Below are 25,910 nucleotides of genomic sequence, written 5' to 3'. Positions count from 1 at the left end.
TTCCTTGTACATACTTATATTTCCATACAAAATATCAATTTTAAGTCATTTTATTTTAATATTACATAAACACTAATCTACTTAATAAATACAAGGACATTTTATATCTGGTGTCATAAACCCACACCAGACGCGTCAATACTTTAAACGTTTCATTACAAAATTTCAAAACGAATACTATCAATTTTATTATGTCAAATTTCTGAACGAATAAAAAAAATGTGTATACTTTTTTTTACAAAATAAATACATTAAGCACCTGACATTAAAACGCTGCCAGAATATTAAAAATAATACAATATTTTAAAAAAATGCGATGTTATTATGAATTTGTTAATAAAACAAAATTTGGACATAATTTCTTAAGGACTAGTTTTCTATACTGTAAATGAACAGACTTAAAATAAATGTGGCAACTTAAAAATAAGATTGGGCACATTATTGCATTATTAGATAACTTAAATACTATCTTAAACTATTACAATAGGTCGAATAAGTATTTACAAAGATTTTTTTTAAATAAAATAAAATTAGTCACATTTTTTACCAGATCAGAATAGCATAATGCTTAAAATATAATATAAAATAAAATAATACTTTTGCTTTCGGGTTAATATATAAAGCTAGTTTACTAAATAATCCGCTAGAGGCGCTGACCATTCTACACTTACCACAATCTTATGTTCATTTATTTATTCATGGTCTTATTTATGGCCAGATTACTTTATTCTTTCATATATTTGGGATTAATTTGTCAGATAGGTAACCCAATACTTATCAGCAAGTTCTAAGGGGGGGCATTTAATTTCAGATCAAAATATAGTAAAATAAAACATCTTTGTAAATACATATCCGATCAGCGCTATAAAAATATTAGTTAACATACGCAGTTACAATGTACTATAAGCACAAGCAGTTTGTTAAACGATTGTATAATTATAATTTCTATTCAATTTCTCTATATAAAGCAACAATTTTGTAAGGCAGTGATGTCTATGACTAATAAATAAATACAGGCTTTTTTTAATACTGATCTACAACTATAGTTCAAAGAATTACTTACTCTATGATCTAAAATCTGTCTCATATAAAAAAAATATCAAATATAAAAAGTTTCTTTATATTGTGATAAAAATGATATCGCGATTGTTCAGTTATCAATCTTTTGTCTAGCAACGAGACAGGCTAGAAAACCATACTGAAATGATTCATTAAAAGTTCAGACAAGACAGATCTTTGTAGTTGTAGAATAGTATACACATAATATAGTTATAAGTATTTAGTTATTTCAGGCACATAAACGCTTATATTCACGATTCGAATTCCATTACGACAAAATCTTAGCATAACCTCTTAGTACTATGAAAAAGTCAATACGGATTCTTGTTTCATTTAAGACAATGTTGGAGATTCTACGGCTAGTCGAGATCAATGACCTTTCTAAAACAAAATCTTTTTCGTTTATATAAAGCTTTAAATGTCCTGTCCACTGCAAAGGTATCGCCTATTTGGAATTAGAAAGAATAAGTTCAAAATTTTGCCGTAATGGAGTCCGTATCGCAACTTGTAAAGTGTAAATATAAAAGGAATGTTGATGATTCAGTTTCGAGATTACTATGTTTGCATGAGGAACATATACTTAATAACACTATAAAACCTACCCTACAGCTACAATATTAAATAAAATATATACTTCTGCATATCATTTGTGCATAATAAATCCTCAAAAAGACTTAACAAATACAAAGCTTCCATTACATAATAATATCTACTCTATAAAAGAAATACTTTTTAATAATGATTAAGTAAAATCATTTAATGTATAATAATATTTTTTTGTCTTCTAAATGAGTATTACTTATCACTAATTTGAGTTAATAGTAAAGTATTCTAATACAAATTACAATTTGAGGTGGGGTTGTGAAACAAGCGGTAACTGATCATAATGTTTAAAGCTTAAAACACAACGAGTATGATACAATGGCTCAAAGCAAACTTACACTTAAATCCTTATTATTAAAGTACTTCTATCATCGGAGTTTGATCATTTGTAAAGGTCATACAAAATGTTTACAAACTTTCAAAATTGTTATAGAACCGTCAAAATATTAAGATTAAATAAACAACATCTTTCACCGCTTGTTTCAACCTAACCTCAAAATATTGTCAGCCATTATTCTCCTGCTGCTTTCGCACAACCCTAACAGCGCTTACATGCCACTTAAAGCACACGTCGTCCTACACTTAATACAAATGTCCTACACAATAGGGTCGTCACTTCAGCACCATGTTAAAAAATAAAAGTTATTCAGATCTTTATGCATGACGACCCACAACAGTAAGGTATAACATTTTAAATAGCTGATTTCACGAACAAACTTATTAATCTTCTAATACTTGTATATTTCAATACTAAATTCATCTCACAGCTCCCAATAAGGCTAATTGGCCAATTTGAACACATCGCTTGAGAGTACAGTTAGCTTTAACGATATTAGCCTACATTTGACACAGTTTAAAACCACTTTCGAATATGATAATGGATTGCAAATACGGCGAACGATGATTCATGGATACGCCTTAAGTAGGCTTTGGCATTTGTTTTTAAAATATGAATGAATATTGTTGGAAAACAAAGCATTTTTATGGTAAAAGTGAAATTTTTTACTTTCATTTTTTTATTGTTTTGACGTTCAATTTTAGTCGCGCACTATAATGAATAGTACAAAATATTTTCTGTGACCAACATATTTAATCAATGTAGCGTATACTTTGTTACAATTAGTATGGTATAGTTAACAATTCCCCAAAATATATTACTTTTTCATATGAAATAATATTTGTTGACAAAATTAATCCTTTTTTTTGTTGTCTATAAGCCTATGATAGTTTTAGTGCTAATATGTCAAAGCTAACTGCATCAATTGGACATACACATTGGATAATTCTATAAAGTATCAACATCATTAATGTTATTTACAGGAAAGTTAGAAGGTTTGTTCAAATGAGTATTGAAGGTTGACAGAGTGCCAATAGATTTGAAGGAAGATTTCAAGCCAAAGGGATAGTAAGATGAGCACTTGTGGTGTATAACAGTGTATAAATAATATCTGCACGACATAAACGCTAATCTATATTGGAAGCCATACACGTTAAGATTTGAATGATAGTTTTAACCGTACACGCATAACCAACACAGGTACCAAGTTTCATACGCCGTCCATAGCCAGTTGCGCTCACCGGTCGGTGAACGATTTGTGAGTAACCGAACCTTGGCGCGGTAATTACATAGATGGGTAACATAGTGGTATTCGAACTGAGTGTCTTCGTGCTTCAGAGGGCACGTAAAAAGTCCCCATTGTTGTCAATTAAGATATCAGTCGTTAAGTCACTTCAAAGGCTTTCGGGCGACTTGAACAACTTTGAAACTAGGTTGACCACTAACCATCCGGTAAGAAAAAAATCGAGTTTTTATATATCATATAAACACTAAGGTTTGCTAGGCGGTTATGAATGAAAGGTTAACTATCATGCTAACTCTAACCTGTATGGCGTCTTTAATGCAAATAAATGCATTTTTGTATAGTTTATGTACTGATTTACTTTGACGGCCTGTTTCATCACTTATCCATAATTGAGGGTAGATTTTAATACTATTTATAGGTCAAATGTTTAGGATGTGTTGTAAGTGGTGAAACAGGCCTTTAATAATGAATACTGTATTTGATCTTAACAATGTTTGTATAATAGTTTAATATTGAATGTGTACAGTACAACTACTATTATATCTCTTCACTCGCTCTCGTTAGCAAAGGTTCAAAATCATAGAAAAATCTTGTAAAATATTAAGTTTTGTGATGTAAACGTATTGTGATTTTTTGTGTAGTATTATTTGTGATAAGACTTCGCTTAATATTATTTTCTTTCTACTCCAGTCATTGAAATCATTAAAAAATATTATCGCGTCAATAACTTCAGTTACCGATTCAGTTCGAATAAATTATAAAATTGCTTTGATATAATTTTACTTTAGTTATTTCAGTAGTTGTACTGTCAATAAAAATAAGAAATAATAAAGTAAATACTTGGTCTAGTGAGCGCGTAGAACCGTGTATACGTGGTGTGGGACGTTAGGTGCGTGTGCGTGTGCGTGCGCGTGTGTGCGGGCGGCGCGCGCGTGACGTCACACGTCACACGGCGGCAGGAGAGGCTGATTGTCAGTGCCACTTCGCCTTCTGCGCGAATATGTCCGCGCGCAAGTTCTGCGCGAAGCAGATGCCCAGGATCTGTTGGGAAAAAGCGTCATAATCACATTTTTTGTTTGGTTTTTATATTTACTGTTGTACCACAAGAATCAGCAAACTAGGATGTTGGAAGTCAATTTCACAGCTGCGTATGCATATACTTTAATGCTGATCTTTGATACACATTATCGTTAATAGATTACCTGTGTAATAGTATAGCAAAGGTGGAGTTGGCAATAATAATTAAGATTGGCTTGGTAAAGTCACTGTGAAAGTAAAATTTTAGTTATCTTTAACACTTTTAGGGAAGAGAACAAAATCTGAATTTGAGATAACTGATTCTTGTAGCTGTTTTCAAAAGTACAAAAAACACATGCAAATTATAAAGCATCGTTGAAATCAAACAAATACAATTAATTCACATACAGTAACAAATACAGTGCATCTACAAACAAAAACTTACTTGTGCAAAAGCGGTACAAACAGCGGACGTGGCTACGATCAATAGGTTGTGATCAAACCATTCCTCAGCTGCCTCTAAACACCCCTTGTCATATATTATCTTTGCTTTATCAAAATTCTAGAACAAAAAGAAACGAAAAACATCAACAATGCTACTACGTGCTTTGTAAGACTGTCGCACAACTTCATATTTTTAACGCCAACACCAACAAAAAAGAAAAAATAAGAGATTTTCTTTCGTTTGTTTGGTCGCTCTTGTCCCTTACCGTTACTGGAAGCGTTTAAACGAATTTCGAGTCAAATTCCTTACGAATTTGGCTACTAGGGTATTTAGAAGGTTTTTTAATATCACGCTATTTTCAAAAGCGTAGTAGGTAATCACTTTAGACAGAGTGAAACTGAATTTAGTTAATGATGAGTCGTTGATGTGTGCGGCAGTCTTTATTTATACACAATGGTGTCTTCACAAAATTACTGCTGGTGCAAATCTATCAATACACAATACAATCTATTGAGTAGGTATATGTAACTTAAATTTTATTGATTTCCAATCGGGTTTTACTTTATGTATCTGCTATTGAAAGGGCAGTAAATATGTTACTTACATATTTATTGCCCTGAATGGGGCATAACATATAGCACCCCTTTAGTACATAATAAGTGTGAACATAAAAACTTCGAATGTTCGAAAAACTGTCTCCCACAAATATACGCATTAATACGTGTTCAAAAAGAACCTTTTAAAGCTCACAGACACTCGCAAAACCGTGCAAGATTTTGTTTAATTATGCATCTGTGGTTTCAAACGTTTAAAAGATTCTATACAAATCACATATTTTGCCAGCACTCTGCCAGCAATCTATTGGAATTTTTAACTACGTTATAAGTTACATACACCCACTCATTTCAAAACACAATACAAAATACAGCGGCTATCATGTAAGTCGATGGACCTTCAAGGCTAAAGGTCCCAGCACGGCGGCAGCTACAGGCGTGAAGTGTCTCTGCAGCCAGTCCTCGGCCGCCGCCACGCACCCGCGCTCGTGGATCACGCGCTCGCTCAATTGCTATATTATTATACAATTCAATATATACTACGCATATTATTGGGCTTTAACTGCCCCTATGGGGCATCAGTAGTGCACACACTGCCGCGCAAATAATCGGGTTCGAAACCCGTGATGTACTAAAAGGTTATGTTTCAAGAAATTCTCAGTAATTGCCCGGACTAATGTAGAAGAGGTAGCAGACTTCTGTACTTTAAAGGGCACTAAAGCCGTCGTTCCTGCGCCTGATTTCTCACGCACCCGTAACCCTTCCGATCGGGCTATGGTAGTAAACAAATAGAATATGTACCGGTGCACACATTGTGTAAGTTAGTTTCAATGCAACTGCACTGCTGGGCAAGGGACTCGTCCCGAACGTTGAAGGAGTTAAACCTATTATTTGCAAAAAAAACAGTCAGTACCATACTAACAAAAAGCAATTTTGTACTTACATAGGAAGGTTTCCTGACATCATATCCGCACTGCTTATTACGTATAATATCTTGCGGCTTGCTGCGACAACAGCTGAACGGTACACCGCAGGCTTCACGCGAGCCCACCGCGCCGCTCGAACAATTGAAGTACGCATTACGATCCCAGTCGCGAGGACCTTCTACACCACAACATTGTAACTGAAAAGAATAAAAAGGAGTTTAAGGGAACGTTCATATCTTATGATATCGATACAAATGCTTAAGTTTTGTAAACCAATCTTAATTGTAGCATCTAAGGTTTTGTAACTTTATTTAATATTCAAAAAGAACACTGTACTATTTAGCAATAAGTAATACGTGGAAACGTTGTGGGTTGTACATTCATTTATATTGTATCTAACTGTGCACACTGTATAACATTTAAGGTACAATTGTTTGTTTCCCAAATAAAATAAAATAAAATAAAATATCTGACGGAAGATGCGTCGGGCGTAACTTAATTTGTATGGGCTTCGCACCGTCGGCGACGCATCATCGGTTGAGTGTGAACGGTCGAGCGGTTTTCTAAATATTTGTCTGTTCTGGCGTTGCGCGACCGATAATACGCGACGTATGTTCAGTCAGATAGGTATGAACCTTTTCTAAATATATCAAAATGTTACATACTAAGGATATACTTTTTAGGAAGATACTAACGCATGTGTGCAAAAAGCATGAAATTTTTAATTATGCTCTAAAGTATTTATACGAGTCAAGAATACATAACAATGATAGAATTGCCAGTGGTCTACCGGCTCGCAAGCCTAACTTTAAGATAAGATAAGAATGTTGGGAGTTGCTAAAAGTTGTCAAAAGTTCACTATTTTCGGTACTAAACTGTGTACATATATACATCAAAACGTAATAAAATAAAGGGACTTCCCTTGCATTTTTAAGCAGTTAAAATCTTAGCTTACTTATCTAATATTCTAAGGTAGCCAAAATCTTTATCCGGCTAGTAAGGTTTAAAGCAATGTTTAAATTCGTGATAATAGGTATATTGGTTTTGTCTTTAAGCATAAGCAGTGATAAATAACCCCTTCCCTACACTACAATATTTACATGACATCAAAATTTAAAACGCTATTTTGAAATAAAAACAAAACAATGCCTACGCGTTTTCACCACATTTTTAACACAGATAAAAGCCCTGACTAAATAAATTCTGGACGGTATTATCTTATCAAGTTCAGTTGGCATTGACTCAATTATTTAGTTGGTTTAACCTTTAGAATACTATTTGAATTATTCACAGGTTTAAATAGAACGAGCAAATGCACTGAAAATGTGTCAAACAACCACTTTTTAGTGATTCACAATTCTTTAAACTTTCTGATGTTGTGTTTTAAAATCGTTGATTCATAAAATTTTTGGAATTCCCTTTGACTAATTTTTCCGAAACTTATTTAAGTGACTAGCAGACTGGGTTGACTTCGACCGGGTATAGTACGATTTTATCCTGTTCATTCCATATGAACGTCCCGTCAGTTACAAACATATTCAAAATAGAATTATCCAGTTTAATTATTTTAGTCTTAAGTTATGGACGTACATACTTTTCGATGATTAATTTTGATTAATATAAATGTGGAATAAGTTAAGAAATGTTATTTACCCAGTCTTCTTGTATCCAATCAATGAGATTCTGTTGATCGGGGTCCTCTCTGTAGTGTGTGATGAACGTTTGGAAGCCAGTAGTTGCTTGTTGTTTGATCTAAGAAACCAAACCAGTTTAATAGTAAATATTTACCCTCTTATTCATAAAAATATATGAAGTTATGAAAGGCTTATAAAGCTTTAACTAAAATAGGTTTATAGTGTGTTTATGAATAAGAGGGTTAGTGTTAGGAACAATAAAATTATGGACAAAAAATTAAAAAGTAGTAATTTAATTTTTTTAGAAAATGTAAGGATTTAGATAGTTGTGAATAATATTTACCCAGTCTTTAAAGACGAAGAACAGTATGCCCGTCGTCATTTCAGCCAGCAACAGCAAAGCAAGGAAAACTGCATACTGCAAAAATAAAAACAGTCTTTAATTAATACAATAAGTTTGCAATTAAGGAACATACTTAGTCAACTTTTACATGGTGCCTAAAGGGCGATTACGAAGCAACGGAAAGAAAACTTGAAAAATAAGAGAGTGTAGAGCAGTGGTTCCCAACCAGTGGTCTGCGGGAGTCATAATATGGTCCGCTAAAGATTTTAAAATTTAAAATTTTCAGGATGATTACCACACTTTATTTTTAATATACTTACATAGTGGTCCCCGCTAACAAGAATAATAAGTGGTCCCGGACTAGGAAAAGGTTGGGTACCCCTGGTGTAGAGTAATGTTGACAATAAGAAAAATACAGGCAAATTCATGCATTTTTCTTGCCAAGTTCCTTCCATACATATCTAGTAATCACCATAACTTACCATTCACCGTATATAACGAGTCTACCAGTCAGATACCATGTTAATTACGAGAACAAACATTAGACAATGTTAATGCTTTGTCGTAAAACAAACCAGCCGTGACAACTACGCTATGGCCTTGAATCAAACCCTACTGTCACAGATAATAACGGATATCATGGCACAAAACAATCATTTCACAAATTAGGTACTTCTTTGTTAGAATAATAGCAGTAAATATTGTTAATTGTTCTCTTTGTTAAACTTAAATTTACACCACTCGTATTTAACATGGGTAAATAAAAAAAAAGATTAGCTTGAACAGTTTTTATACTAGTTTTCAGCATCTAAATGCTGAAAACCTAAATGAAAAAAAAATGTTTAGGGACTGTACCTAAGCATTTTTTTTTTCATTTAGGTATAGTTTTGTTTCTTTTAACTCCCTATCTATAACTACTGTTTCCATGTCAAATTTGGTCATAATTGTCTCAGCGGTTTTGAAGTGAAAGCGTTTAAGTTTAGCGTTAGACATTTCAGAATAGTATAGATTCTCTTAAAAACTTCATTTTCAAATTATGTTTATGTATTTCCACTCCATTTTGTTAATGCTGTATAACATATCCTATCAAATTAATTTTATCTAAAAACCGCAGCGTACAGCACAATAATCTAAACAAGGAAACCATGGGACAAAATGTAAAGCTTTATAACTACGAAACAAATGGTAAATTTGTGATAACCCGATAACTTTTATCGATTCGAGGAAATTATTATAACTAACAAACCTGGCAAACACGATACTGTCCGAAATACTATAGTATTGATCATCATAATTCCAATAACTTAAAACCTCCATGAATTACACGCTTTAATAATTCAAAATGGATAATTGGCGCATAAAATCGTATAAATATTCGTAGTAGTTTCCGAGACTATCAAAAACAGATATTTCTATAGGCAGGCACAGCCGGGATCTTTGTTTGTTTACTATGTACTGCGATCCACCACAATATTCTTCCACCTTTATACCATACTTCGATAGTCTGGTTCGAATGAACAAAATTAGGTACATTCCTTATAAATAAAGTAATATTTCATGCTATATTTTAAAGGTTCTTTGTTCGGCTGAAATGTGGTTAGCTTGTACTAAATGATGCACAAAGGAAATACTTACGCATGCAAGCAGGCAAGTGTTCTCACGCAGTGCGCCCACGCATCCCGTGAAACCAATTATGAATGTGATCGTGCCTGCAATCAAACAAAACAAAATTATACCTTCATCTTCATCACTAATCCCCGGTTTCTTTAGGTAGGTACATTTAGCGGTAGGTTAACTATTCAATAGCGCTATATGAGTTAAACCGCCTACCGCTAAATGTACCTACTTACTTCCGAAACCGGGCAATAAGTCTTACTAATATTATATTTAGGTATGCGAAAGTTTGTGAGGTTGAACATGTTTGAAACTCTTTCACGTCGAAATTATGGTATATTCCCGGTGTCCACCCCCTGCTTGTCCACCCCGGGTGGACAGAGACACAAATCTTTTAAAAAGTTCTCAGTGTCCACCCCTGGGGGACAGTGAGAATTAATTTTAAATTACTCCCGCTGGCCACCCGGGGTGGACAAAGACACGAGTTTCATATTACTACTCTCGATGTTCACCGCCGGTGGACAAGCCACTGCTTCAATAAACATTCTCAATGTCCACGCTTGCTGGAATTGGGTGTAAATAATTATAACAAAATTGTCCCCAAAACAGTCCCCATTGATAAGTCCCATTCGCATGTCGTGAATAAAATGATCACTTAAAATATATATTTTTTACGTTTATTGTTATAACTTATACCTTGGTTTAATAAGTGCCGCAACTTAGGGTCAATCAACATTATATGGGAAAAGACACAATAGATATACTTCTATTTACCCTAGAGATGTTGATAATATGATTAAACTATATACCTACTTAATTAATTTTGTTATAATTATTTACACCCAATTCCAGCAAGCGTGGACATTGAGAATGTTTATTTAAGCAGTGGCTTTGTCCACCGGCGGTGAACATCGAGAGTGGTAATATAAAACTCGTGTCTTTGTCCACCCGGGGTGGCCAGCGGGAATAATTTAAAATTAATTCTCACTGTCCCCCAGGGGTGGACACTGAGAACTTTTTAAAAGATTTGTCTCTCTGTCCACCCAGGGTGGACAAGCAGGGGGTGGACACCGGGAATATACCGAAATTATTGATCTGATATAGATGAAATTTGGTACCACAGATAGTTTAGCACACACATGATGATTTAAGCCTCCGGAATACTTCGAAATCTACAAACATTTTAACGATCCATTATAATAATCTACGAATACAAATGAACTAGGTATTATTTATTCTATGATATGTAAGTGCCTATTTACTCGATAGTGTGTTTTTAAATGCAAACCTTCTGATTTAAAACCACCTATTATTCTGTTATCAAGCTGCTACCGATATTTTTTCACGGAAAATTGATTAACACTCGTGCTGGTATATTTTCCAATAGTAACTTAAAACAACCAAATTATAAACTACCTACTAATTACGCCTGCTTCTTTACATCTACCAAGTAGGTATATATAAAGTAGGATCAAATAAAAAAAAAACTGATTGGACCCGCTATTTTCGCATAATTTGTTCCAACATAATTATATAGGTACTATTTAAGTAAGTAGAATTGGCCGAAAAATACAAAGCTTTTCAACTGATGCTTAGTGTACATTTTTTTATGTTAAATGTGTAACAAAGAAATGTTCATGGTACATAAATCAGATGTTTTAAATAAAGATAAGCTTATTGTGACTTTTCATTCAACCACACTATACATGACATGGGATGGGTTAAGCATTTGTTTATAGAAAGACAGATTCATCTTTCACAGGGATAGATGCAATAAAAATTGTACATTACAGAGAGACCATAAAAATGTGAAATGACACACACATCCATAAGTATCAGTATATAAAAACTTAATACTTATTTTGTTTATCATTATAATAATAATATTTTATTTAATATCTAGTAATAAACTATATAAAAACTTATTATCTATCATTAGTCTATTCACAGCAATCTTTTATTTGTTTTTTTAATGAAAGCTAAAGGATGAATATGTTAAGTGTAAAGGATTGTAATAATGACTTACTGCAATTATAATTACTAGTTAATGCATCCCTCTAATGGCTTAATAGGTATTTTAATATTTCTAGCTAGTTTAGAGCATCAGCATCGGTTGAAATAATGAAGGCTAATTTTATTTTAATTAAATTAGGTAAATGTGTGTAATACTGCCAATTATTATCGTGATTGCATATAAAAATTGGTGATATCCGGTTATTAATACTTCAGGAAAACACTACCATTTTGTGGTACCTACTTACTATGCAGGTAGATAAAACTCTTAAGTCCTATAAAAATACAAAACTCAAGGATAATAATCTTTATTATCTAATGAGAATGACCATTATACTCACCCACACATATTAATATGAACGCTGGATCTAACGCAATGTTTGTGAGACGGGATAAATTGTTGAAGGTGTCCTTCTCTGTCCATGCCCATATGCCCACAGCTAACACAATTAGCCCGAGGAACTGCAACGTGAGAATAAACTTGTAAACCATAGTACATAGAACAATAACATTTTATGAAGAAATAATTGACGCAATAGTTTTATTGTCTTAAAACTTTGTGACCGATTTCCACCTTGACCTTAAAGTTTCTAGAAATATGTAATTGAGTATTAAAAAGTTATCAATAGGTATTTTTGTGAGTCATTTTCCTCTCAAATTTGTGTAGCGAATTTCGATTGCTTTATTTAATTGTGTGTTTTATCGTAACATTTGTATTTAAATATCAAAAATAATATAGCTCATCAAATCAAATAATTGCAAGTATGTAGCCATAATAATGAATGAAAAAACAAATTCATTAATTTTAAATTAGTCAAACAAGATAATAAAAACTTTATGTAAATAAACAAAGTATTGGTTTAAGTAGTTTGTATACTTGTGCGATGTTTCAAGGCTACTTTATTATTAGGCTATTATGATCGAATCTTAGCAACATTGAGCAGGATGTGGGCAGTTCTACACTACTGTTATAGTAATTATACCTCTAACTGGTATTGAAGCATAAGGTGACCCAAATTGCTCGACAGATGAGATGAAACCGATACTCAATGATTAATTGCAACTCTACAAGATGCATCGCGAGCACGTACAGTTCCTACGTGAGCTTTTACCAATACCCATATTGAACAATGCTAAACACGACAAAATAAAATATTTTACATCGTTCCAAACAAGTTTTAATGTCATTAATACAATCAATATGTAAATTATGAACTTATAAAGGCAATAAATTCGTCTTCACTTACCCAGAACAACACATTAACACCAAAAATAACATATTTTAAGCAACAGCTGACTTCGCTGGTGTCTCGTCGATATTTCCTAATACTAGGCATTTTCTTTGCTATCACATAATCATGTCACTGTAATAATAAACAAGGAGTGCACTACATTTATTCTATTCAAACTAAAATCTAATAAACCTAGCAACTAGGCCAAACATCGGCCAAATCAACGAGAGCGAGCGGAGTGAACGACCGTCAAACAAAAGAAAGGAATAATAGTGATATAAAATTAGATGTTGATTACAAAATGTTCAGAATGCGAATTCTAAACGTCAAAGTACGTAGAGAAACCACGTGTGTGAAAGAGGAAGCAACAACGTTGTGTCATGCATTAGTATTTGGTCGTATTATAGACGAAGGAATAACGTTCGGAAACGATAAGCTATAATGTAATTTGAATTAGGACTGACAAACAAAGAAATGAAGTTCATAAATTCACAAAATTTTGTTTAATATATATCTTATTTTCAAACCTTAAAGAATGCCCTTTCTTTACTTATTTGGAGTGCCACGTTTCAATTAATTGATTGGCGCGAAAATTCAAATGGAATGAATGCTGCTCGTATTTTTTTAAATATTTAACGCATGACTCTGCCACAGCTAAAATATTTCTACCTATTAATAATAGATAAATAATAAGTTCGTCAATTAATCTAGGCAAAGGTCATTAAGCTGTTGTTTGTTGCCAAAAAAAGAATTCTTTCTTTCTTCTTCTACCTTAATTCAGTGATTGGTTAGGTTTGTATATCTATATCTAACCGTTTTTTCTTTTTTAACAATATCAGACTTTCACAATTATTAGGAAAATAGGGAAATAAAACGACTGTTGTTACCTTAATGTTACAGTATTTATACACAATTTACTTAATACACAAATTAAATATCAACCACCATGTTAGTTCTTGCATCTGATTCCGTCGGCAGAGTGGCGCATGATCCAGTCGATGTAATTACTAACTTTCGTGTAAACTCCTGAAAAAAAACGAATTATTTAGTGGACTTTACATATTTTTACTAATTTATAGGTAGGCATATTGGGAATGGTATATAACAATACCGCGCTATAAAATATAAGTATTAGCAATGATCGAGTACCTAATTCAGGTCCTAAAAAATATGGGGGAGTAATAATAAATGGCATCTCTGAAGGTCATACTTTTTTAATACAAGGCCGGACTTTACTTAAAACCCAATTGATTCGGGATAATCTAGAGATTCTGGAGGACATAAAGCTATCCAAGAGAAGAGGTCATTGAGAAAAACGATATCACTTATTTACGCTTGATTTAGGGAATCGGTTGAAGTATAAGGGGAGGGAGCAGACCCCGACCATGGTCTAATTTAATTGAATAAACGTCTTTGACATTGTACCTAAGTAATTAAAACAATGAAAATTTATTCCGCAATTTAACCTAATTAAAAGGTCATTTGGGTTTTACAACTTTACTATTCAGCCGAATTATTTCAATAAAATAAATATTAAATCAAGGTTAGTGTGATTCATTCCTGAATTGAATGTGATTATATGTAAACAAACTCAGTTCATTGCTACTGCTATTATTATGTGCAATAGGCAGGAGCATTATGTAGATATGCTAATAGACAAGAATATAAAAGAGGATAACTTACCAGGATACCTGGGGTCAGCACATCCAATTCCCCACGAGACCACTCCTGTAAAATATCTTTTATTATTTTCTTATTTAGGTATTCGATGTTATTGGTGTTACTTTGGTCTACCTACATATCAACCGATTTTTTGTTTCACTGGTGTAAAAAAAAAAGATCAAGCAATGATTGATATTTAAAATAATCTGAATTACCTACTAAAATATTGTACAATATATGCTTCAGGTGTTTAAAGAAAAGGTTTTATAATTGTTTTACAATAAGAAAATCTAATTTCATTGACGCAACACGACTATAAAAACCTATTGAAGAAACATGACACTATACCTGCTTGTACATATTTTCCTTCAGGCTGCAATACTAATAATGGCCCTCCGCTGTCACCCTGTAGAAAGAAAAAAATGAGTTTTGATAAAAATGAACACAAAATATACGTGAAATAAAGTAACAAATATTTTTTACCAGGTTTGAGAAAAGGCATAATGGGTCTGGCATGTTCCGAACAAAAGTTTGGAACCTTTGAACTGAACTGCACTCGTGTTTTCAACACTACTTCTCTTTCGCTCTATGTAGAAATAACATATATTGAAGCAAACATTCTATGACAACAAACTTCCTATCTTAGTTCAGACTAACGCAATCCCTAAGCGTTAAACATAAAAATACATGTCACCAAAATTACCTGACACCCGTCTTTTCCTTTTGAGAAAGCACACATCATGGTAGGCTTCAAATGCTGCGATAACTGAGACTTCATACACTCTTCATCAGATAGGATTCCGAGACTGGCTTTGAGAAGAACTTTGGATGATGATTTCTCAACTCCAACGCGGCCCCATCCGACTATTGTTCCCACTCTACTAGTAAAATCTTCACCTGCAATGAAGCAAGAATTACATTTATATACTTCCATCAAATACACACGCTCCTCACGCTAAGTAGTTTAAAAATAAACATATTCTGTTTGATGCTTTGTTTGTCTTGTCCGTATCCCACGTTAAGTGGTAGTCTTTCTCAAAAATATGTTGTCAAAGGTATGTTTTTACTTGCACGATTGCATGACGTCAACTCTCCCTGGAAACTCTACTTGAAACTTTGTAATAAACTTCGTTTGGGGTTGCTAATTTATCCAATACTCATTCGTTCTAGCACGAAGCACGTAGTGATCCTAATGCAATTTACAGATACGTATTGATTCATTGGCACGTTTCCAAGATCTAGAGGTATAGACAGACATTATTCCGCCTTTCGAAAAACTAATCGATACACAGATCCAGGCCCTTTCTCTAAGAAAACTTTCAGCATCAAAATACTATGGGACATCGACGCTGAATTTTATGGTAAAAAACCTTATAAAATGGTACATACTTACCCACTTCAGGCAAACATATCGGCACAATAGTGTCACTGAACTTAACAGGGATGTTCAATGTAGCGATCGCGATATCATTCTCGTCTCTCACTGCAGTTGATGTGAAAGCCTCGTGGATTACAACCGATGATATGTTCCGTTTTTCTACGTTCTTCAAGTTGTCCATATTATCTAGTCCTATTAGTACCTCCATTACTTTGAAGTTGTCCCTGAAAACATATAATTCATAGAATAATGCCACACATAAGTTAAAAAAAATCTGGTTACAATAAGTACAAGCTCTGCTAACTTTTGATCCATATTACCATGTGTTGTCATTTGTCCAAAGATTTTACTCGTTATCGTTATAAAAATGCTCCATGAATTGGCTTTTACTTTTAAAAAAACTTCCACCTCTTACCATTTAAAACAATGTCCAGCACTAAGTATGTGCTTAGTGGTGATCATAGCTCCTCCACAATGCATCCGATCGTTTTTCAAGATGGCCACCGTCCATGGGAACGAATGTGGTACAGCTCGTCTTCCTCCTACTATCCTCATTGATACTGTTGTTGGTCGCCCACATTCTGCTCAACATTACAAAAGTTTTAATGCACAATATTCGATAACTATAGTAGGAGTCCCTCAGGGCAGTGATCGAAGACCTAAAATAGTCTTTAATTCTGAAACTTTAATTATAGCTCTTATTTTTAAACAAGACTGTCAATCTATTCGAATTTTTAACGTCATGTCAGAGCTGAGAGGGAACGTATGAAATGAAATCTCGAAAACATTTACGCCTCCAATTTGCGTTTGACAAATCTGTTACAGTACATAACACACATGCGCGCTAGTTCTGCTCGCGTTTTAATCATTCGCAACACATATTATTCGGAGATTTATGATCAATGATAGCAAATGACGTCACTAGTGTTACGCAATATCCGTACTTAAAGGGTAAGAAACTTATTTTATTCAAAACTATATATGCAAAAAGTGTGGCTGATGTATCTCCAGAATAATAAAGTAACTAAGCCTTGATTTATTTTATCGACTTTAATTATAAATGCATGTGTTGGGGTATTAAATGTTACTTGTACCAATAGTAATTAATAAAGAACTTGTTTATGCTTGCAGAATGCATGCAGGCAGAATTGCACATGCATGTAATTTAGCTATTGACAACCATAATAACTTAATTAAGGACTAAGTAGGTAATCTTAATTCGACATAGAGTCATAGAACAGGTTACTTTTTACTATAAGTATTTCAGATAAATAAACATCAAAAATATAAAACTGAACGAAAGAGTACTTTCGAGTACTTTTTAATGACCAATTTATTTGAACAAGTAATGTGAAAGCGATTCGAAAAGTGCAATAATTAAGAATATGTGAAACCCAGATCGGTCAGCAAGGTAACTGTACAACAATCAAAACGGGTTCGAGTGTCACACGTGCACAAGTCCTGGACACAACGGTGTTATCTGCACACGTGTTGCATGCAAGACGAAGCGCATCGACTATTCCTTACCTACGATTCATTTCCATACTGATTGTACGCCAAACGTTCACGATCTCGGCAACATGTCACACGGAAACATTATGACCATTTAGAATTACAATCTTGTCAACCGCATATAATCTATTCCAGCAATTTGTGTACGCTGAACGAAATTTAAATCGATTCGTTTCAGTTCTACATATTAGTTTTGTGATATCAACATTATATTTTCCCGTCATTCGTTTGTTTAGTTTTTTGTTTTGGTTAATTATATTATTTATCGGTTAATTTGTCTTTATAATAATTGGTAATAAGCAGTTCAACTTACGGCACTCGACTGTATTCTCCGTCACCACCTAAAACATTGTCACTCTGTGATAACGCGTTTTATGTAAACAGTAATTAATGATCGATAATTTGGTATCATTATACAGACCTGACCGATCCCAACTAACAAGTAAATAGTGCTTATTATGGTGAACATTTCAGTATGCATGTTCGGCACTGCACTCACTCATAGCCACTACCACACCACTGTTTTCCGCAACTGATGTTTGCTTATTTACGCTCTACACGGATTTAAAACGAAGAAATTATCCACGCGATAATATCCTTGTAAATTGAACACACTGAAGGCTGTAAATTCTTTCTTGCATGTTAGAATTACTGTATCTAGCATAATTAAACTAAAATGCCACCCATTACCGACAAGCTCTTGACAATTCTATTACAGCTGTGTGGTGATTTCATTGATTGGTATTTCAAACATCTTATCAAACATCGTAAATAATTTCAAGTTTGTAATATCCTCTCGTTTCAATTTATTTCTGCGACCAATTTACCTATTTTCTTATCGGTACACGTTTTGCTTACACAAAAAACGTGAAAATATTAAAGACATTAACGTGACAAAGTGTGGTAGCACAATAAATAGACAAGTATTTACTCCGTTTAATATACAGATTTTTCCAAATTTATTATTCATAAAAACAGTTTATTCTATAATTTACAAACAGTAGATTCCGCCTCTGGTTTGTTGCTTGATCCAACTTATGTATTTTGATACTATAGTGTAGACCCCTGCAGACGACAAAACTACTATTAGTAAAGTAATGATTTTCAAAGCAAGAGATAATAAAACTATTTTGGTTTTTGAATAACCTGGATAATCCGGCATCGCACAGTCTATACCCCAGGAAACAATACCTGAATAAACCAAAAACATTATTTTCGTTAACAATAAATAATAACATAACTCATAAACTTAGAAATATGAGTATTTTATTACGTACCAACTTGATACCATTTTTTATTGAAAGTTTTTCGGTGCGTAGAAAACAATGGTCCGCCGCTGTCACCCTGGAGAAAAGCAACGAAGATTTCATCAAAACAATGTTCACACACACGATTGGAGATTCAATGAGCAGTGATGAAAATTATCATTTTACCTGGCAAGCATCTTTCCCGAGACTATAAGCACACATCATAGTGTCTGGAACGAGGTTATCTCTGTAGATAGCTGATTTTCTACATCTATCACTGGTTACAATCTGCACTTTAGTTTCAAGCAAGTACCTTGAGGAGGTCAGCGCTCCTTGTCTAGTTTTACCCCAACCAGCCACAGTTAAAGGTATTGTTCTAAAATCGAAGTCTGAAAAATAAAACATTCATTCATTCATTATAAACAGCCATTGTATTTTTTATTAAAACTTTAAATGATTTATGTTTTTTTAAATATTAAAAAGGTAAACGAATTTGACAGCGCTAAGGTCGCGACTAAAAATCCTAGCGATCGATAAATACTTTGTATTCTTCTTTTCAAAAACGGAATACACTTACTGTTATCAGGCAGGCATATTGGTCGGACTTTGTCAGAAAACCGCAGTTTTTTATCCAGCGTCAGAACAGCTATGTCATTGATGTCTCTGACTGCATTAGACGTGAAGTGAGGATGTTTGATGCCGTTGGTCACTTTCATAGTCAAGTATGTGGAGTCCAAACGGTCATGCATACCCACGAGGACTGTCAGGTCACGGTAGTGGACGCTGAGGAATGTATTGAGATTAGTTTACATTACAGATATCTAAGGGCCATTGCTCGAACATGTTGATTATTTACTTGTCAATATTATACCATCAACTCGATTACTTTTGAGACACATTTCAGGATTTCAATTTATTATCAATAGCAAACTACAACATCATTGGAAAAAATATAGTGATGCTGAGCAATATGCATAGTGCAGGAGCACAACACTATATGGAATATTTTCTTTTTTTATCTGTTTTGTAGGACATCTACTAAATGACTGTTATAAAGATGTTTAATGAACCAATAAGTACCTTAAAAACAAATAATGGAACGAAAGAAAAGTAACGAAAAATGCGTAAAATCATAAAAAAATCACTGACCCAAAAGTAATACAATGTCCAGCAGTAAGTATATGCGCATCCGTGATTATAGCTCCACCGCAGTGCAGCTTAGGGCCCAGCATGAGGGACACGAGCCATGGGTACTGGTGAGGCTGTACCGTTGTACCGCCCACGATGCGCCGGTTGTACCCCGCGATACCGCATTCTGGGAACATCGACCTTGGACATGAATATTAGGGGACCACGAAGAGTAAAGCTTAAGTACCCCAAAAGAGTATGACTAGTTTCCATACAATACTTGGGTAAAATTCCAGGTATTTCCAATTTCAAACCTCCTAATCAAACGAATCATGATTTGATCATTAAAATTTTACTCAGTTACAATATTTTCAAGTTCTGTTCTTGTATTTTTATGAGCATATATTTTTTAAATAGGTACCTACAGAGTGAGTGACTATTTATGTTATGTAAAGTCATACACGTTATTATCAGCTGTTACCTAGCAGTGGAAATTTTCTGAGGATTTTGTTAACATTAAAAACAACTGTAGATTGCATTCCAATTATAAACAAACAAGATCTTTGGTCATAAAAAGTGCGATTGTGTTAGAAATGTAATTTAAATCAAATATCTAAAAGTTTAAATCGAATAAATAATTGAAATACTTGCCGCAGGAGGCATTTATAGTCTGCTCTCCATTAACCTGAAACAATCAAATTATTACATATTTCTGATATTTTTCTGAAAATGTCTGCCGCTAATACTCATGTTTATAGACAATATTTAAGGGCTCTTACCGAGATTATGACGATGCCAAGTACGAACCATATCTGTATCATTTTATGGGCGTACTTTGTTGGTAAAGAGATTTGGAAAATTCCATCATCATCGATATAGTAATGATTCGTTGCCAATAAATTTTGTTAGTATCGATACATAAGAAATTAATTAAATTTCAGTTTGTTCTAAGCTCAATCGTGCGTGGTTTATCGGAGGGACTTAATTGGGTTTACATTTTTCATTAAATATGCAAGTAGTCTTATGGAAAATACGCCAAAATTAAATTAAGATTAGCTACGAATTTCATCGACCATACTTTTGCTAAAATTACTTTTTAATAATAATATGTTAGGGTTTTGAACTTGAAAAATATACTGCTATTAAATCAATGATTTATGATTACTTGGATAACACAGATGTTAGTTATAATTTGATCGAGTACATAGAGTAAAAAAATTAAGTAATTGTAGAAGATCACAAAGCGTATCCAAAAATTTTAGTAAAAATGCTTGATTAATTTTCTGAATATTGACGAACATACGATTATGTATTACTTAAATTAATATTTATGCAAAACCCTTTTATAATTGTTTGCGTCTTTTTTATCCCGTAGATAATAAACAATAAAAAAAATATCAATATTGCGACAAGTAGCTGGTATTTCACATAACAATGATGTACCTATCACACATTTGTAAATGCCTCCTAAGATTACAAAACAATCAGAGTTCAATCTCCTTGAGTAGGTACGATACATTACCTAAATGCAGAGGACACCTTGACGCACCGCGTATAAAATAATGACGCCTCAAACTCGAACGATCATTACTGAAAACGCACCAGTCTAAGACAAAGTACAATTACTTCATAAAACATGACAGCCAGTGACACTCGGTACAAAGAGACTGGTGCAAGTGAAAAAATTAATAGAAAAATGGAAGAGTTTTGTGATATTAAAAAGAAAAAAGAAACGCTGGTCACTAAATATATAGGAACTGATTATTCTTATAAACATGAAGTAGTGTGGCAAAATGCTATAGGATTTTTGATTCTACATATTCTTGCTTTGTGGGGCTTTTATGTGTTGGTCACTGGAGGAGTGAGTCTCAAATCTTTTGTGTGGTGTAAGTACTTTCGTTATTTTTATTCTATCTTCCACATACTGATAAACCACGAGTCCCCATTCAAAATGTGCGAGGACTTAATCCACCACGCTGATCTTGTGCGGTTTGAAAACATCGTACCTATATTTGTCAGAAATATCTCCCAAATTTTTCCTGCAATATTCTTTTCCTTTGATGTTCATTATAGCAATTAATAAATTATTGTTTTTATGTACTTCATTAAATTAGATGAGGAGTGTTTTATATGTATAATAATTAAATGTTTTTAAACGTAATGTAATAATTTCAGCGTTACTCGTAATGTTGACTGCATCAGAAGGCATCACAATCGGTGCTCATCGATACTATACGCACAAATCTTTTAAAGCAACTCCACTCTTAAGAGCAATACTTTTAACTCTGCAGACAGTAGCTGGCCAGGTATAATATTTTAGTTTTTTTATTTGAAAGAAACCACGTTCTCGATTTTCTTTTTATTTTTCATCCGTGTTATAAAACAATCAATTTATTTAAATTAAACTATCAATTAAGGATGGATATTTGAGAACATCAAGTAATGTGAGAATAATTCAATTAAGTAATTATATTTAAGTACATGAATTTGTTTGGACAATTCTGATTCTGGTTCATAAAACGTATATTTAAAATTGTTCCTATTAACCCGTCCCCACCTTCTAAAGTGTTGAATCAAAACCATATTACACTTTTTATTATTTTCAATCTACTTTCATAACCAAATCAAAAATAACTTGTCCTTATAGTGCTGTACCAATAAAAAAACCTACAGTGAAATAACCTACATATTTTTACCAGAATTCAATGTTCATCTGGTGTCGGGACCACCGTCTGCACCATCGCTTCTCTGACACGGATGCTGACCCTCACAACGCTAAGCGTGGCTTCTTCTTCTCACATATCGGATGGCTCATGACGAGGAAACATCCCTACGTCATCGAACTCGGCAGAAGAATTGATCTGAGTGACTTACAAGCGGATTGGATGGTTATGTTCCAAAAGAAGTATGTGGAAACTACTTTAATACTATATTGAGAAGTCTGAATTTAATTTGTGCTGGACTTTTAACGTTTCTCTCTATTGAAAGATAGAAAGAAAACGTGTAATACTGATAAGCCCTTCATATAAAAATAGTGATTATTATCTTTTTGAAACCCGTTTTTTCTGAAACCTTTATTAGATTTTGTCATTGCCGTGGCTATAATGTCGTGCTCTGAACTTTTTGAACGAAAAACTGTTTTGAAGTTTGATTTCGTCCTAAGTTCAACAAAGCTCAGGTCTGATTGAGTTCCCATAAAAATATGATCAACTGTATTGGTGAAACCACTATTAAAACATTTAAATCTTAAGGATTAAGTACTAATTATCCATTTCTTTCAGATACTACTACCCTCTATATGTCCTCCTCGCTATTTTGATCCCTGTGTGGGTGCCAGTACATTTCTTCGGTGAAACCTGGTGGAACTCTCTACTGGTCTGCTACTTCGCTCGATACGTATTCCAGCTGAACGGAACTTGGCTAGTTAATAGTGCTGCTCATCTTTATGGAACTAGGCCTTACGACCAGTAAGTATACGTAAATAATACCATACTGGCATTTCATTCTGTATTAAAATATATTCTCTCTTTCTAAAGTCTCTTGTCAGAGAAATGTTTGAAAACCACAAAAACACTATCAAGTAAACTATATATGATTTCACTATCACGAATAAAATCAATGATAATAGAATGTCGTGTAGAGACACTACATAATGAACAGCCACTAAATGTATGTTTTACAAATTGATGTATGTTCCACATACTCACCTTTACTTATTTATTTAGAAACCTCCAGCCAGTGGAGTCATGGTTCGTATCGCTGCTGAGTTTGGGCGAGGGCTGGCACAACTACCATCACGCATTCCCCTGGGACTACAAGGCAGCTGAACTGTCCATGCACTTCAACCAATCCGCTACGATTATCAGATTCCTTGAGAGGATCGGACTTGCTTACGATCTGAAGGTTGCTTCACCAGAACTGGTAAGTTTACAGACTTCACAATTGCCTTAAAAGCCAGTTTAAAATCTAGTAAAATTGCGAAGTGTTTTCATTTTTTGCTTTTGGTAGACTTAATCTATAGTCATTATGAAAGCATAAAAATTGTAAAAAAATATATAAAACTGGAATTTGTCTGAAGTAAGTAAAAGTAGACTATCATTGTCAGAGGTAGCGCCCCAATTTGATCTGAGTAACCTAGAAATTACATTCATACTTAATTAGATTATTTGACATGCCCTTCTACTACTTACCACCATCTTAAAGGTCGCCAGTCGTATCAAAAGAACGGGAGACGGCAGTCATTACGCCATGGGTAATGATGAAGCACGTGCTGCAGTCACCGCTTCAATTGGTCCAGTACATCCTCTGAACCCGTTATACAACACCACACTTAAAGCTCCTGACGCCATCTTGAAACCTGGAGGACTTCCCCTCTACCATGAAAAAGATATTCTCAACGATGACGTCGCGAGAAGGAACACAAGTCAAGCTTAAATTGTTGTATTATTTTTTTAGTATCACGGTATGGTGTCTTCTAATGTAATGATGATGAACTGAGTGTAAAGAGATTTAGAGGTTAAGATTGTTGTTAAATTCGTCTGAATGACGGGATGTATTGTAAATATAGTCAATGTGATATTATTTAAGTGATAAATATAGACAATTCAATATATTATTATCTTTTCAATTTTATTCAATGCCTTCACCTAATTCTTTGCCTTCGCAGACCTACAATATTCTAAATCGTTGATATAACTTCTGCTTGTTATATTGTTTTATTTGTTCATAATCGTCATATTATTCTTTTAAATCTTTCCAATAATTAATTAAATGATTTCGATCAATGCCTCTGTAACAATGGAAGTGCATATAAAAGTTCAAGTTTACAATTACCCAAACACAGAATAAAATTACTCGGAACAATACGTGTTCCCTTCAGACTGTTGACCTGACGTCTCCGAATACTGACCATTTTAAGGACATATTTGTTAATCAACGTCTGATGTGTAAGGGGGTAAGGACTAGTGTGTCAATAGACTATTTGATTTTGAGTAACGCAACTAGCGCAGAAATCATTCATTTTTTTTCCATGAGGTCTGATTTTCTGTTTGAACAAAATTGTGATAAAACTGATGGACTCCAAATCCTGATATAGCCTTACCCTCAGCACGCATTTGTTATAAAACTGCTTGCCCTTTACAATAAACTAAACAATCAACTTTAAACCATCTTTAGCTCCACCTAATTGCAATCGAATCGAAATGCATTGCTACTTACAATCTCATCAAACTCAATATTGAAATTCAGAGACCTATTATGAGACCTTGACCTATTAGAATTCTACAAAAAATCAAGTTCATGAATGAACTAATAATTTCCTAATTAGCTTACAATAGTTTGTCAATTTAACTATTTCATACATACAGTTTAATACATTATTAACATACAAAAGGAAAGTTCAAGTTTGTTTAATTGCTTGGAAAACACCTTTTATTAGAACAATACACCTAAAAATAGTAGTAGTATTGCGAAAAATTTGAGTTCAAGGTCTTTGTTAAATATTTAATCGACGATATTTTGTTAAAATAAGTTTTTTTCTCAAGTTAAATTCCGTCCTACATAGATCACCTCAGCTCTCTTCTCAGAATAAAAGAAGAAATGCCGTAAGTCCAATACAAGTCCATTATAGCCAAATACGAGTGGCCTATAGACAGATGAATATGAAAAATACGTACCTTATTGTGAATTATTATGTCAGAGGAAGCTGCACTTTCGAAGATCCGTATTATTTTTTAGAGATAATAAATAATTGAGTACCAGATCTAAAAGTAAGGCGTGTCCTTAGTATTTAGATGTCTATACTGCCTATAGTATGCAATCTTAAACGCACATACTTGTGGTAAACCTTATTAAGACCATCGGAAAATGACTCAAAATAAAGATTTTGCCTTCAGTTATTCATACAGCTTTACCGCAACAGAGCAATTTCGCAAGAGTTATTTCATAATCTTACAAAATGA

At 33.6% G+C, this 25,910-nt stretch overlaps 3 protein-coding genes across 3 annotated transcripts; 1 reads left to right on the top strand and 2 right to left on the bottom strand.

The window, feature by feature from the left end:
• On the bottom strand, nucleotides 1-13,281 carry Tsp26A (Tetraspanin 26A). Its single transcript, XM_076119889.1, has 8 exons — nucleotides 13,039-13,281; nucleotides 12,133-12,253; nucleotides 9,800-9,873; nucleotides 8,165-8,239; nucleotides 7,841-7,939; nucleotides 6,205-6,384; nucleotides 4,708-4,824; nucleotides 1-4,286 (listed from the first exon to the last, which is right to left on the bottom strand). Exons 1-8 carry the CDS (start codon nucleotides 13,126-13,128, stop codon nucleotides 4,218-4,220), a joined length of 825 nt encoding a protein of 274 aa, XP_075976004.1. The 5' UTR covers nucleotides 13,129-13,281; the 3' UTR covers nucleotides 1-4,217.
• Nucleotides 13,282-13,903: 622 nt separating this feature from the next.
• LOC142976372 (prostasin-like) lies at nucleotides 13,904-21,325 on the bottom strand. The gene is made up of 13 exons (XM_076119658.1): nucleotides 20,730-21,325; nucleotides 20,602-20,635; nucleotides 19,972-20,137; nucleotides 19,400-19,605; nucleotides 19,009-19,211; nucleotides 18,853-18,919; nucleotides 18,722-18,766; nucleotides 16,479-16,644; nucleotides 16,079-16,287; nucleotides 15,389-15,582; nucleotides 15,034-15,091; nucleotides 14,707-14,751; nucleotides 13,904-14,049 (listed from the first exon to the last, which is right to left on the bottom strand). Exons 1-13 carry the CDS (start codon nucleotides 20,769-20,771, stop codon nucleotides 13,973-13,975), a joined length of 1,512 nt encoding a protein of 503 aa, XP_075975773.1. The 5' UTR covers nucleotides 20,772-21,325; the 3' UTR covers nucleotides 13,904-13,972.
• A 133-nt stretch (nucleotides 21,326-21,458) lies between these two features.
• On the top strand, nucleotides 21,459-24,553 carry LOC142976371 (acyl-CoA Delta-9 desaturase-like). The gene is made up of 6 exons (XM_076119657.1): nucleotides 21,459-21,836; nucleotides 22,126-22,256; nucleotides 22,650-22,855; nucleotides 23,232-23,417; nucleotides 23,676-23,871; nucleotides 24,154-24,553. Exons 1-6 carry the CDS (start codon nucleotides 21,587-21,589, stop codon nucleotides 24,382-24,384), a joined length of 1,200 nt encoding a protein of 399 aa, XP_075975772.1. The 5' UTR covers nucleotides 21,459-21,586; the 3' UTR covers nucleotides 24,385-24,553.
• Nucleotides 24,554-25,910: the final 1,357 nt, after the last annotated feature.

The sequence above is a fragment of the Anticarsia gemmatalis genome, chromosome 11 (genome assembly GCF_050436995.1).
Source record: "Anticarsia gemmatalis isolate Benzon Research Colony breed Stoneville strain chromosome 11, ilAntGemm2 primary, whole genome shotgun sequence".
Lineage (NCBI taxonomy): Eukaryota > Metazoa > Arthropoda > Insecta > Lepidoptera > Erebidae > Anticarsia > Anticarsia gemmatalis.
Note: the sequence above shows the minus strand (reverse complement) of the source record. Positions and strands in the feature narration are given on the sequence as shown.

Bases quoted from the DNA above. Each gene is read 5' to 3' on its own strand.
- Tsp26A (XM_076119889.1), bottom strand. From the start codon at position 13,128: ATGCCTAGTATTAGGAAATATCGACGAGACACCAGCGAAGTCAGCTGT. The intron at 12,254-13,038 runs GTAAGTGAAGAC...CTCACGTTGCAG, and splicing joins GTGTTAATGTGTTGTTCTGG to TTCCTCGGGCTAATTGTGTT. The intron at 8,240-9,799 runs GTAAGTATTTCC...TTATTTTTGCAG, and splicing joins ACACTTGCCTGCTTGCATGC to TATGCAGTTTTCCTTGCTTT.
- LOC142976372 (XM_076119658.1), bottom strand. From the start codon at position 20,771: ATGATACAGATATGGTTCGTACTTGGCATCGTCATAATCTCG. The intron at 15,092-15,388 runs GTAATTTTGGTG...TTCTTTCTACAG, and splicing joins AAGGAAAAGACGGGTGTCAG to GGTGACAGCGGAGGGCCATT. The intron at 14,050-14,706 runs GTAAGTTATCCT...GTTTTTTTTCAG, and splicing joins TGCTGACCCCAGGTATCCTG to GAGTTTACACGAAAGTTAGT.
- LOC142976371 (XM_076119657.1), top strand. From the start codon at position 21,587: ATGACAGCCAGTGACACTCGGTACAAAGAGACTGGTGCAAGTGAAAAA. The intron at 22,257-22,649 runs GTATAATATTTT...TATTTTTACCAG, and splicing joins TGCAGACAGTAGCTGGCCAG to AATTCAATGTTCATCTGGTG. The intron at 22,856-23,231 runs GTATGTGGAAAC...CATTTCTTTCAG, and splicing joins ATGGTTATGTTCCAAAAGAA to ATACTACTACCCTCTATATG.